General features: G+C 47.4%; 1 protein-coding gene across 4 annotated transcripts in view; it reads right to left on the bottom strand.

The window, feature by feature from the left end:
- Positions 1-6,829: 6,829 nt before the first annotated feature.
- Positions 6,830-14,021, bottom strand: part of Lrrfip1 (LRR binding FLII interacting protein 1) — a 128,742-nt gene continuing 121,550 nt past the window's right edge. For all 4 annotated transcript variants that reach the window (XM_032901619.1, XM_032901620.1, XM_032901618.1 and 1 more), the window contains 4 exons: positions 11,991-12,108; positions 11,385-11,464; positions 9,586-9,690; positions 6,830-7,695 (listed from right to left, as the gene is read on the bottom strand). In XM_032901619.1, coding sequence (XP_032757510.1) covers positions 7,585-7,695; positions 9,586-9,690; positions 11,385-11,464; positions 11,991-12,108 — 414 coding nt within the window. In that variant the 3' untranslated portion in view covers positions 6,830-7,584. The remainder of the gene's footprint in view (positions 7,696-9,585; positions 9,691-11,384; positions 11,465-11,990; positions 12,109-14,021) is intronic.

Here is a 14,021-nt window from a genome sequence, read left to right as displayed (position 1 = left end):
CCCACCTCCCACAAAAGGAGAAACTGATGTTTCCTTATTGATGCATCTGACCATTTGATGTGAAAGGATTAGCATCAGCTCAGGACTCCCAAGACCAGGTTCTCAGCGTAAAGGACAGGAAATAAGAAACAAAGACAAGAGATAGAGGACAAGGGAGGAGGGGAGGGGCATTTGTCCTGGGGAACAAAGGACTGCCTCTAGATAGAGAGGAGACAAGCATGGCCCTAGGCAAATGGAAGTTTATAAAGCAAAAACCTGGGGTTAGGATGAGATGTTTAATTTTTATTGGGCCTGTTAATTAGGTGAGTCAAAGGGAACTTCTGATTGCTGGACTTCAGTGCTTTTGATAGATGGACCTTGGTGATCAGTGTCAGGAGGAAGAGGTGGCCAGATAAGGGACTAGACCTTGGTGGCAAGCATTAGGAATGCAATCCAATGTTTTTAGTGAGAACGGGGGAGAAGGGCAAGGCCTCCAGAGTCATGTTTGCCGTGCTTGGGCTGGCCAGAGCCCTTCACTGTGTATTGCAAATATTTGTGCTTGGCTTTCTGAAGAAGTCTCTATGGAAAGGATGCATGGGCGCAGTTGTTAAAATGGTTGCGAAAGCACACAGAGATGCTGTGGGTCACCTGTGTATGAAGTGGCTGAGACGGAGAATAAAGGCAATGTCTGTTCGTGTGTCTGGGCTCTCGTCACTGAGTGCTATAGACTTGTATTGAGGATTCCTGTTGGTTAACTCAGGTCACGATTTCCTTGAAACAAAGACATGCTTGACAAACATTCAATAATCAAATAATAGTGATGATGATGATGATGACGATGATGATGACGATGACAATAAAAAGACCGTGAGTGTTCTCTGCTGTCACATTAGATATGAATGAACTAAATTTGAAGTGCCAATATGTTTGTTTACACCTGGTCAATTTGAATGTCGATGAGAATTCATATGGCAATGCGTGTTGACTTTTCAGATCACAAGTAGTTGTGTAACTATGTATGCTTTTGTATGCATGCCCTCCCCTCCCATTAGTCCCCTTGCTCCCCATGGCATTTTGACTTCTACTTTGATGTCATACACAATTTTCTGCAACTATATAAACTCCAGGAGCCACCAGTGAGAGAAAACATATAGTATTTGTCTTTCCAAGTTTGGTTTGGTTGACTTATCTCCACTGTATCCATTATCCTTGAGATGAGGTGACCCTGCCCTTCTTAAGGAAGAGAATCCCATTGTGTGCATGCAGCTCCTCAACGACTCCTCTGCTGCTGGACACTTAGGTTGGTTGCACGGCTCTGCTGCAGTAAACAGTGATGTCTGTATCTGGAATTCTTTAGGGGGTTTTCTTAGCCCCTTTTGCTCCCAATTAACTTCAAGGCATTTCGAAAAGCCTGTTTTAGCTCTTGTATAAAGACACAGAGACCTTATATTTTTATTTTGCTGGGCGGGTTCTGAGCTGTTCTAATCCGCTAAGCTGCTTATTTCTCAGGCACGTGGTCTTCAACATGAGTCTTACCCTGGCTTGCTCTGCTCTATGTGTGTTGTCATGGCGACTCTCTCATCAGGCCCTCATGGTAAATCCTCCTGCTCCCACTGTGTAGTCTCCATACCTTCTGTCCTCGTGGTCCTTCTCCACTCCCCCCCCCTCTCTCTTTCTCTCTCCCTCTCTCTCTCCCTGGGACCTCTGGCTGGGATCAGAAGTCCAGCTTTCTTATCTTGCTGCCCAGTCATAGGCTGAATCAGCTATTTATTGGCCAATTGGAGATGATAGAAAACAATTTTTATATAACATTGGGATTGGAGATGCTTGACCATGCCAGCATCCAGACTGTAGACAGATGTCTGGGTATAGAAACCAGATCCTGGGGCACAGAAATCTGCATCTGAACACACAGTAAGCACACCCAGGCCAACCCCCAGCAGATGTCCATTTGTCTCTGTGATGTGCTGATATAAAGTCCTTCAGGTAAATACCCAGGAAGGCTATAGCTGGATCATGGGGAAGATCTGTTGTTGGTTTTTTGAGAACCCTCCATACTAGCTTTTACAGTGACTAACTATATTTGTATCAGCAGTGTGTAAGGGACCTTAGGTCTATGCCCTTGATAGTAGTAGTTATTAACTGTATTTTAAAAAATCACAGTTAGGGATTGTAGACTGTTCACTGACTCAGTAAAGTGCTTGTGTTGCAAGCATGAGTATGTGAGTTTTATCCCCAGAACCCATGGAAAAAAAAACCAGATTCAGTGGCATGTGTTTGTAATTCCAGTGCCATACGTGTGTGTGTGTGTGTGTGTGTGTGTGTGTGTGTGTGTGTGTGTGTGTATTTGTGAACAGGTGGATCCCTGGGCTCAATAATGAACCAGCCTAGGGGTTGGGGATTTAGCTCAGTGGTAGAGCGCTTGCCTAGCAAGAACAAGGCCCTGGGTTCGGTCCCCAGCTCCAAAAAAAAAAATAATAATAATAATAATAATAATGAACCAGCCTAATCTACATGGTGAGCTCCAAGCCAGTAAGGGACCACATCTCAAGGGAAAGGTAGTTAATATTCCTGAGGGATGACACACAGGGCTGTCTGTCTTCTGGCACCTTCATGCACACTGTAGTGAACATACAAACCTCTGTTTCTTGCAGGAGTCAGCTCTGCTAATGACCTCCTTCTGACTGGATATCCTCAGTGGTCCCCAGGGTGCTCCTCCCTGACTGGATATCCTCAGTGGTCCCCAGGGTGCTCCTCCCTGACTGGACATCCTCAGTGGTCCCCAGGATGCTCCTCCCTGACTGGACATCCTCAGTGGTCCCCAGGATGCTCCTCCCTGACTGGACATCCTCAGTGGTCCCCGGGATGCTCCTCCCTGACTGGCATCCTCAGTGGTCCCCGGGATGCTCCTCCCTGACTGGGCATCCTCAGTGGTCACCAGGGTGCTCCTCCCTGACTGGGCATCCTCAGTGCTCCCCAGGATGCTCCTCCCTGACTGGACATCTTCAGTGGTCCCCAGGGTGCTCCTCCCTGACTGGGCATCCTCAGTGGTTCCCAGGATGCTCTTCCTGACTGGGCATCCTAAGTGGTCCCTCAGGAAGCAGCGCTCTTCTCTGAGATCAGCTTTAGTGTGCTCAGCTGATCTGTTCACCTCGGATCTCCATGCCCCCTTAGTTCTCAACTTTGCCCTCCCTGTTGTAACTATAACTTATAGTGAGCCCCTACCATAAGGATGCATGTGTGTACCCACTGCCATGTTTCCTTGCTAAATTCCAGCTCTGTTGACTCTTGAGGTGACTTTCCAGGCTATTCTAAGGTGTGGAGAAACAAAGCCCAGCTTTTTCTTCTTCTTTTTTTAATGTTACCATTTTTTAATTTATTTATTTTTCTTCAATTTTTATTAAATCGAGTATTTCTTGTTTACATTTCAAATGTTATTCCCTTTACTGGTTTCCTGTCCGTCAGCCCCCTAACCCCGCCCTCTCCGCTTCTATATGGGTGTTCTCCTCCCCATCCTCCCCCCAATAACCCCCCAACAATCCCCAACACTGGGGGTCCAACTTTGGCAGGACCAAGGGCTTCCCCTTCCACTGGTGCAAAGCCAGCTTCTTTTGTCACAGTCATCTCACATCACCCAAATGGTCTGTGAGAGGAGGAACAATGCATTTTTATGGCATTGGAAAGACATTAGGTCCAAGGTTTGAAAAAAAAAATGTGGTGGGCGTGTGTGATATGAAGCTTTAGTCATGGAAATATGTCACAAAAATATTTAGCAAAACTATGGCGGGTAAACCTGTGTTCTTAGAAGCTGCCAACCTCCACACCATGGCAGGTTAAGAAAATTCAAACAGGTCAGTGTAGTAAGATGGAGGTGGCCTCTCCCTCCTCACCATGCCGGCAGCTGGGTACAGGAGAGAAGCAGAGAGAGCCCATCACACCTGACCTGGCCAGGCTTTGTCCAGATTAGGGTGGGGCATAGGAGCTTCTCTTGGAAGTTTGACGACCTCTGCTGGTCCCGGGAGGAGGTAGTGAATCCAGATGCAGAGGGGAGAATTAAAGACAAACCGGAAGCATCCTCTCTTCTCCTTGGTGGTCTCCCCTGCTAACCGTAGTATAGGAAGCTTTGGGAACTTAGGAAGTGCTCACCGGAAGCTTCATACGGTCCTGGTTCTGAGCCTCCTCCTCCTTTCTGCTGCCCTAAAACTATGCCACCCGAGAGGGTGGCCTGTGGTGCCTGTCCCCAGCGTTGGGGCTATTGGCATACATGCCGCTATGCCCAGCTTATGATGGTACTGAGATCTGAACATAGGCACAAATGCTCGTGCATCAGGCACTTTACACACAGAGCCGTGGCCCCAGGCCCGGAGTAGATTCCTGGGTGACCTCTTAGCTATTAGTGAAATGCAGTAGAAAATGCCATCTCAGTACAGTCTGAATTGGGTTAGGTTTTTTTTTTTTAAATTTTAATTTTAATTTTTTTGAGGCAATTTCTCTGTGTAGCCTTGGCTGTCCTGTATACTCTGTATACAGGCTGGCCTTGAACTCACAGAGATCCACCTGCCTCTGTCTCCTGAGTCCTGGGATTGAAGGCATGGCCACCACGCCTCGCTCTACTTTTGCTTTTGAATGGGCCACTCTGACCTAAAGCAATTTTACTTTTATAGGTCAATATAATTTGTAAAAAAAGAAAAACAAAACAAAACAAAACAGTGGTTCTGGCCCAGGATTTCAACTATTGCTCTCAACTTTTTTTAAAGATTTTTTTTTTTATGTGCAAATACAGTATTGCTGTCTTCAGACACACCAGAGGAGGGCATCGGATCCCGTTACAGATGGTTGTGAGCCACCATGTGGTTGCTGGGAATTGAACTCAGGACCTCTGAAAGAGCATTCAGTGTGCTTAACGGCTGAGCCATCTCTCCAGCCCCCACTCTCAGTGTTTAAAATTCAGTTTACAGCGTTGGTTCCCAGTGGCAGTAGCGATTTCGGGTGCAGTCCAGTAGCCTCCGAGGACACCCAGGACACAGCTCAACACTCTGTAGTGTCTGGGATATGTACCTCAGTAAGTAAGCATGCGCCAACTTGTAAACAGAGCCCAGGTGGGAAAAGGCTGGGTCTCAGGGAAGAAAGAAGCCAGTACCAATCCTCCAAGAGTTCCACCGGAAGGAAAACCTTTCTACGGGATATATTTGAAATTGTGTTCCGGGTTCCTCTGGGTGTGATGTAGACTCCCGAGTTTCTGCAATGATAGTCACTGCATAATGTTATTATAGAATTAAATGAGAAAGATAAAGAAATACGTTGGATTTTGTGTCCAGGTGCCGCAGGAGGGTTCGCGATTACCAGCACTTTATTACTGATCCAGACTTTTTACTGGTTAAACACACTTACTAAGGCAGCGTGGGAGAACCCACAAGGGTAAGACAGTAAAACACACACTGCTTTACTGCATGCTGGCTGGCCCGGAAGGGTCAGGATTGGCTCCCAGAGAGACTTAGAAGTCCCTCAAGGCCCAAGTGGCCAGGCCCCTCCCCTGAGGAGCTCCAACTGCCAGGTGTAATGACCCAGACCCCACCCTACAGAGTACAAAGGCCAAGCTCAGGACTTGAAATCCCACCAATCCTCACCCTGGAAAGCCCCCCACCAAGAAACCCTATATAACCCTGTCTTCTGTTATTTTTTTTTGCTGTTTGTCGCCGAAGCAGAGGCAGAAGCAGGGTTTCTCTCTCTCCCAGTGAATCTTTTGTGTGAGGTTTTGTTGTGTGATGTGACCGTGAGGCATTCCTTGGCTCCAGACTGCCAGGATACCTTTCCACCGGAGCTGTCACAGTCCCACTTCTGCCGAGTTTCCTTCCTCCTTCCCTCCCTCACAGTGAGCGGGGTATGCAGTGAAGGTTATCCATCATTCCTCCCCCCATGCAAACTCTGTTCCCTGTCCTGACCCACAGATTCCTCCTTAGTGCTTATCCCCTGTGAGTGGATGGCAAACGGAAGGAGAAAGGAAGCATAGGATTATCAGGGAGTCAGTGAAACACTGCTTTGAATTCTCTGGGTCATGGTATGGACCCATGACCTCTAGCACTTTAACTAGTGTTTGATAACTCCCGGAATTCACGCCTCGCCCAGCATCTCCTGACACTGCTGATTCAGTTCACGTTCACAATCACAGTCAGAGGCTGGCCTGCCACACCAGCCTTATTTGAAACATGACATACACACAGGGATACTGAAAATCAGCAAGACGTCAACTTGCTCTGTCCCCTGGGGTCCTATAAGTCTACCTTTCCAACCCCTTCAGTGTCCTTTATTTCCCCAATGTGCAGGGTCTGAATCTGCTTTAAAAAACAAAGAAAGAAAAAAAAATCTAAATTTATGCGATATGTTTAAAAAGGGCCAGTGAGATGGATCTACATAAGGGTGACTGACGCCAATGCCTGATGATGGATCTTAATTCCCTTGATTCACGCACGCACGTACCCACGCACGCACGCACGTACCCACGCACGCACGCACGCACCCACGCACGCACGCACGCACCCACGCACACTGAAGAAAAAAATGAAAATCAAAAGATGACTCCTAATACACAACCACAAATAACTCATGATCTTTCTCAGTGGGGAAAACTAAAAACACATGGCTTCGGGGATAGAAGAGATGGCTTGGTGGTTCAGAGCACGGGCTGCAGGACCTGGGTTTGATTCTGGGGACTCACCACCGTCTGTAAATCCAGTCCTGGGATCCAGCGCCCTCTTCTGGCCTCTCCTGGCACTGCACACATGGTGGTGCGCATACATACACGCAGGCAAACACTCATGCATGTAAAAGTTAAATCTTTTTTAAAGAAAAAAAATCACACAGCTCTCTTTAACGTTTCGTTTTTAAAATGTTTTTTTTTTCTAGCAGTACATTCTTTAAAAGAAGTTAACAACTTCAGTTCCAAATATAAGGATTAAGTAATGCAAATGAAAAGCTGTTGTTTTCGGTGAAGCTACCGCCTAATGACCCTGGGAAAAGTAGTCTTAAGAACTGAACCGGTGCAAAAGTCCCTTAGAAAAGCTTCATTTGTTGCCTGTAAAGAGTCTTCTTAAGGTCACTTTACGTCTAGACCATCGCCTCGTCCCCAGAGGAGGAGCTTTGCTTGGTAATGGCTTGTGGTTCCACAGTGTTTTGTGTATGGGAAGCAGAGACTAAGAGACACTACTGGAGTCATTGGGACTGTAGGTTCCACCGCGATCGTCCCCAACACTGGAACATTTTCCCGTAACCTTCAGCAAGACACAAAAGAAAAATCAAGTCCCACCTTAACCTCAATCACCCCCTGTTGGTGGCGTTAAGAGGCCCCTGTGCGTCAAGTCCAGAGCTCTCATGAGACCCAGTGTGCTTATGAAGAAACCTGCAGGCTCCGAGCATCATCCCAGCCAGGGCGAGGGTCTGCAGACAGAGGATCTGGTGCTGCCGGGCTCCTCCGGTGACCCTTGCATGGGAGCATTTCTTCCCTCAGAGGCAGGGAAAGACGTAATGCTCCCAACGGTACAGATAAAAGCTCAGGAAACCATGCCGGGCCTCTGAGTCTCCAGAGAGGTGCCCCCTTGCTGCTGGTATTTATTGCTGGGACAAGAGTGCGCTGCGGTTGGCTTTCATCTTTTCCAGTCGCTTTACTAGGTGGCCATTGCTCACCTCAAGCTCTTCTGTTTTGTCCAGTGCGGAGCGAAGCTGGAAGAAGGAGAGAAGGTGGTGAGCTTGGGGAACTTGCTTCCTCCCAACACGGCGGGGTTCTGCATGGCTAAGAGTTTAGCCCTACTAGAAAGCACTATTAAAGCCCAGCCATACTGGAATCCTAAAAAAACGTGTACGTGCATTTTTTTTTATTCTTTTTCCTTTTAAAAGTATTTGGTTACCTCTTTATGAAAGTTATTTTTCTTTTTCCTTTTAAAAGTATTTGGTTACCTCTTTATGAAAGTTATTTTATTTCTTTTATTTTTTCTTTTATTTTATTCTATTTATATATTTGTGTCTGTGCACCACACGCACACAGGTACCAAAGGAAGTGAGAGGATAGCACCAGAATCCCTGAAAGTGGAGTTAGACATCTGTGAGCTGCCATGTGGGTGCAGGGAGCTGGACGTGGGTCCTCTGCAAGAGCAGCCGGTGCTCCTAACCGTAGAGCCAGCTCTCCAGCCTGTATATGTTTGTTTGTTTCCTTCCTTCCTTCCTTCCTTCCTTCCTTCCTTCCTTCCTTCCTTCCTTCCTGCCTTCCTTTCCCTCTTTTTACTGTTAAAGGAAAAGTGTATTTACTATTCAGAATGTAAAATAAATTCAAATGATTTACAATAAATATCGCATGCTAGAATGTTTTTCTAAACATTCTAAGAAAAGGCTGGTGCTGAGATTTGAATATAGGACCATGGGGCTGTGCTCAGCGTGCACTCTGCCCCTGACCTGGATCCCAAGCTCCCAGAAGAGTATTTTGATTAGTTTTATGAATGGTTTGAACCAAAGAAATGAACCAAATAACAGAAGTATACCCTATATAGTCTTCTCTTTCCCACCCCTCTTATGTAATTGTTGATTGGTAGCGGGTGGAAGGGATGGACAGAATTAGCATTCACAGACAACACCACACTCCAGTCACGGGGGCAGCCAGACGGGAAAGAGCCTGAGGGCCCCTCCCTCTTCAATAGCAAGTGGGTGAGCAGTGTTGACGGAGCAGCCTTAGATCATCTCTGGTTAGTGGGCCCAGTTAGAGATGAAGAGAGATTCACGGGCTGCCTTCCAGGCTGACCACTTGGGATCCGTGTGTGTTTCTTAATTGAATAACAAAACATGACTCACTTCAGTTCTGGCTTCTTAACTAGGAGATGCTCCTCATCTGGAAGGACTCCAGACCTGCCCTAGCCTGCGGATGTTGATGGGCTCAGAAATGAGTGTAGTGAGCCAGCAACTACGAATGGAGCAGAGCCTGGACCAGTTAGAGAAGGTAACTTGCTGGTGTGGGGCGCCAGGCTAAGGTCTCTGCAGCTGGAAATTAAAGCTTGAATGTCAGAGCCTCTAACAGTCCGGGCCTAGAGCCAGGGGCAGCGGGCTTGTGTGCCACATAGGCAGCCATGTGAGAGGGTTGCTCCCAGGTCAGCAGACAGTAGGGCAGAGGGCTGGCCCTAGGGAGGGAGTACCAGAGGAGCTGTCAGTTGACAGGGCACACCCCCCATGGCTCTCTCTGCTTTCCACACCAGCCCCAGGCAGGTGGAGGGAGTTCTAAGACATGAGTCCACCTCCTACCTCGTTCCTCAGGCTCATAGGCAACCTCCCAAGAAACACTGAACTTGTACAGGGAGAAACCATGGGGATGGCGGTTGGCTGTCTGGTGAGTGGGGAGAGCAATGATCAAAGACTGAACACAAGTCAGCTGTCAGGGGATGGAACATGGAAGGCTTGGTTTATTATATATATCTAAATGATTCACGCATTAACCGCGACTGCACTCCAGCAGGCCGACACATGCCGAGCAGATGCTGTATTTTCCAAGGGAGCAACTTGGCCAGATCTCTTCAGGAAAGTAAAACATTCAGTTTCCAAAAGAGTAGAAGCAGGGCCCAGGACGCTCACCTCTCTTTGGAGCTTCCGTTTTTCCGCCTTTAGTTCATCTTCTATTTTTTCTGCGTTTTCGGCAGCTGATCTGTAGCGCGTTACTTGGCTCTCTAACCTTATTACCTGAAAGGAAGGAGAAAGTCGCTGATGCAAAATCATTCGCCACTTTCTTCTGCTGTTTGCTTTATTGCATTTGCGATCAAGGGATGCGATTTAATGAAACTGAAAATATGCTCTGTGGGTCACAGTTTGGCATTTTGGATGTTACTTCAGCTCTAGCTGACCAAGCTGTCTGGCAGCATTTCTAAGTGACCCCATCCTGACAGCAAAGGCCCCCATAACCCTCTCGTGTGACTTGAAAGTGCTCGCAAAAGAACCTGAGTTTAAATCTCAGAACTCAAATAAAAAGCTGGGTGCGAGGGTAAGATCTCGACAGCCCTCTGGCCTGAGCTCACCGGCCTAGGCAGAATGGAAGGCAGAATGAGGCTGGCAGGACCACAGCTCACCTTCTAGGCTGCTGCTGTAGAAGGTCAGTAATGACAGTGTAAGAGAGGAGGGAGGCTTCATAGGTATGTGAGGTGTGTGTCCATAGCTGGACGTGAGGAGGTGCGTCCATAGCTGGACATGAGGTTGTGTGTCCATAGCTGGATGTAAGGTTGTGTGTCTACATCTCAACCCTTGGGATGCAGAGGCAGGAGTATCAAAACTCAAAATCAGCCTGAATACATAGCATCGCCCTTTGTTTCTGGCTAGCAGGCACTGGCAGGGACTAGTGCACGCTTACCATTCTGTTTAACCTTTCATGTGGGTTCTGAGGATCCAACACAGGCCGCCTTGCAAGCACGTTACAGACCGAGCCATACCACCATATAAAATAAACAATAAAGTCTGAAACACTTACAAGCCACATGGACATGACCTGTTTTTGCTGTTCCAGCCATTTATAAAACAGGAGTACCACTGTGACAACTGAGAGTCTAATGAACAACTTCTCCTGAGGTTTCCCTCCCAACCCTCTGTAAGCAGTGTCTTGAACAGGCATGGGGATTCTCTTGTAATCTCAGCACTTGGGAAGCAGAGGCAGGGGGATCAGGAGTTCCAGGTCACCCTTGGCCACATAGTGACTTTGAGGCCAGCCTGGGTCACATTGAGACCCTGTCTCAAAAACAAAACACTAAAGTAGATAAATGCCTTAAGAGACTTGCTGCCTTAACCCACATCCTCAGGACCTGTGGGCGTGTGTGAGGGCCAGAGGGTGATCAGGTGTCCCCCTTATGTGCTCTCTGTCTTATGTTTGAGATAAGGTCCCTCACCGAGTCTGAACTTCATGGATTTGGTAGCCTGGCTGGCTAGCAAACCCAAGGGATCCTTCTGTCTTCACTCTCCAGGCAAGGACTACCAACATGCTGTGTCATACCTGACTCTTAACATGGGAGCCGGGGATCCGAACTCAGGTTCATCCTCCTGCCTCCCTAGAACCTCATTTGACTCTCAAAGTCTCTTGAAGAGGTTTTCACCCCGTGGGTCATGACCTCTAGGGTGTTGAAGGACCCTTTCACAGGGATTGCATATCAGATATACTGAATATCAGATATTTACATTAAGATTCATAACAGCAACAAAATTACAGTTGTGAAGTACAATGAAAATAACTTTATGGCTGGAGGGTCACCACAACATGATGAGCTGTATAAAAGTGTCGCAGTGTTAGGAAGGTTGAGGACCGCTGCTCTGTTGCTTTTGGCCCTCAGCCATTCAGACTCCACTCAGCCCCGCATCCATCTACAGACGCCCAGGACTGTGGACCGTCAACATACATTTTGTTCTAAGGCAGCAATCTCTTGCTCAGATTTTGCAAGTTTAAATTTGAGGTCGCTGATCTGTCTGTTGGCATCTCCTGAAGGGCGACAAAGAAAGGGACACAGGTTAAGTTCTCAGGCTCTAGAACATTCTGTTCCTAGGAATCATTCTCTCACCCATCTTAGCCTCCACAGAATCATACAGGGCATGCCATCTCTGGGCCTTGGCTGGGAACATGGCCGTACCTCTTATGTGCACATAGAAGACCATGGTAAGAAGGAATCCCCGGAGAAGTGAGAAAGAGATAGAGAGGGGCTGAGCATAATCTCATCTCCCATAGGTCTGTTTTGTTGACTAGCAATAAAAGGTGCCTATCACATGAGGCAAAGCAAATGTGTTTCTGTCCACACCCACTTGTGGATTCTGGGACACCTACCCCATCCCACAGGTTCATGACCCCTTTGCTTTACGCACAAAAAAAGTCTTTGTGCTGTGGCTCCCAGGAGCTTTCAGGGGACAGGAGGGAATGCGGGGACAGGAGGGAATGCCGGGTATCCTTTACCACAAGTGTTTACAATCGGCACTCACAAAGTGTGTGTCTCCACACAGGGGTCAACACTTACTCTGCAGATCCATGACATGCACGTCTGTCCCATTCTCTAAGATACCGTCCTCTGATCGCAGAAGGTCTGGCCTGCTGTTCTTCTGTCTTCCTTCCAGCTGCCCTTTGAGCTTCTTAATCTGAAAACGCCCCAGTAAGACATATTGTTTTCTTTCTTCCAAAGGAAACTGAAAAGCTGAATTTAGAGCCTGTCGTAGCCAGAGTAAATACATCAGGCTACCGCCTTGCTGTTAGCATGACCCCAGGGTGTTGGAGGCAGGGATCATAGGAGTAGATGGGAGAATCCCATGGAAAGGTTACAGTCTAGCCTGTGCTCCACTGGCTAGAGGGAGCCTCTTTATTAAAGGCCAATCCAAATAAACTATCAAAAAAGCTTCTGAGGACCAGAGCTCATCTCAGAAGGGAGCAGGTGGCGCAAAGACTTTATAACTTCAGGCACGAATTCTTTCGTAACCTAGTGGACAGTAATTTTTGTGTACATTGTATGTATGTGTTTGTATGAGTGTTTGTGTATGTAGGTGTGTGCATATGGAAGTCAGAGATTAGCATTGAGTGTGTATGGCTATTACGTCCCCCCTCCCCTCTCCCGCTTTTTGAGGCAGGGTCTTACTGAACCTGGCTTATCCACTCAGGGAGGCTGGTGGTCAGTTAGCTCCAGGAATCCACCTGTCTCCACTTCCCCAGCACTGGGATTATAGGTGTGCGTGTGAGCACATACAGCTTTAAGTGGGTGCTGAGGATTCGAACTCAGGTCCTCAAGCTTGTTCGGAAAACACTTTTACGAATTGAGCTATCTCCCCAGCCTCTGTGAACAGTAATCTCTAAGGCTGAAATTCTTCTGGGACTCAGAAGTAGACTGCACCAAAACAAAAAACAAAAAACAAAAAACAAAAAACCAAACAAAAAACCTGAAAAACAAAACAAAAACAAACAAACAAAAACTCCCCAAAACCTTGGAGTGGTGATTTAAGAGTTGGTAACTCTTCATGATCCTGATCTTTGCTTATTTATAAAGATATAAAAGGGACCCCTGGGTCCCGGCGGAATATGGGAATGAAGTCCCCAATATAACTGTATGCTTCTCATAGAACCTGGTCAAGCTGCATATTGGCCTGGAGACACTGGTCAACCTTTAAGGAAGGGGCCTGACAGGATTCTTCTGTCCTATGGGGTCAGAAGAGCAGCTGACAGTTTAATCTGATTCTGAAAGGCTAACGGCTGTAAAAGGTGGGCAAAGCCATGTGCTGCAGGGAATGTTGGAGGAACTGGTTCCCCAGGGAAGAGGCTGAGGAATGATTTTTAACTATCCCACAGACAAGAAAGATGAAACTGAGCCCTTCGGCATTTCCTGAAGTCAGAGAGGGGGAGGACAGAGATAAGTCACGGTTTAAACAATGCTGTCTTATAAATGTTTGTTTATACTTAGAGTTCTGGGGCTGCGTTCAAAGTTGGTGTGAGAAGCATCTCCTTGCTGTAGCGGCCTTCAGTGTAGACCCAGAGCAGGTCAAAGTGCTGAGATGGAGAGCTCAGCCCGAAATGGGACATCTTTATAACCCGCCACTCCCCAGAGCACAGGGAATGTTCCAGAGAGGAGGTGGAAAGAATGTAAGAATCAGACTATGGGGGTAGAAGCACATGAGACGCTGTCTTCTGGACATGAGATAGATAGCTCTCTCACGCGTGAACTCAGAGCAGCTGGGTTGCCTGCACAAGATCAAGCCAGTCAGGATTTCAGCATAGGCAGGGGGAGGTGCTCTCTAGGCCCCACCCCTTATTGAGGACCTATTGGGACTTCTTGATAGCTGCTGGGGGAGAGCCCTTTTGTTAGGCTGTCCACCGCTAGGATTCCTATGGTCCAATGGATGGCACCTTCATGCACATAAAGGCAGCCTACTAATTGACCTTAGTGCATCACTGGGGCAGGGAAAACATAAAGTTCAGAGGGGACATGTTGATGGGATGTGGGTGGAGTTGAAGGAGGGAAATGGGAGGTGGCTATGATCTTATTTCCTTGCATACATGTGTGAAATTC

Source organism: Rattus rattus, chromosome 4 (assembly GCF_011064425.1).
Source record: "Rattus rattus isolate New Zealand chromosome 4, Rrattus_CSIRO_v1, whole genome shotgun sequence".
In the NCBI taxonomy this organism is placed as follows: domain Eukaryota; kingdom Metazoa; phylum Chordata; class Mammalia; order Rodentia; family Muridae; genus Rattus; species Rattus rattus.
The sequence above is the reverse complement of the archived record's forward strand: the minus strand, read 5'-3'. Positions and strand labels throughout refer to the sequence as shown.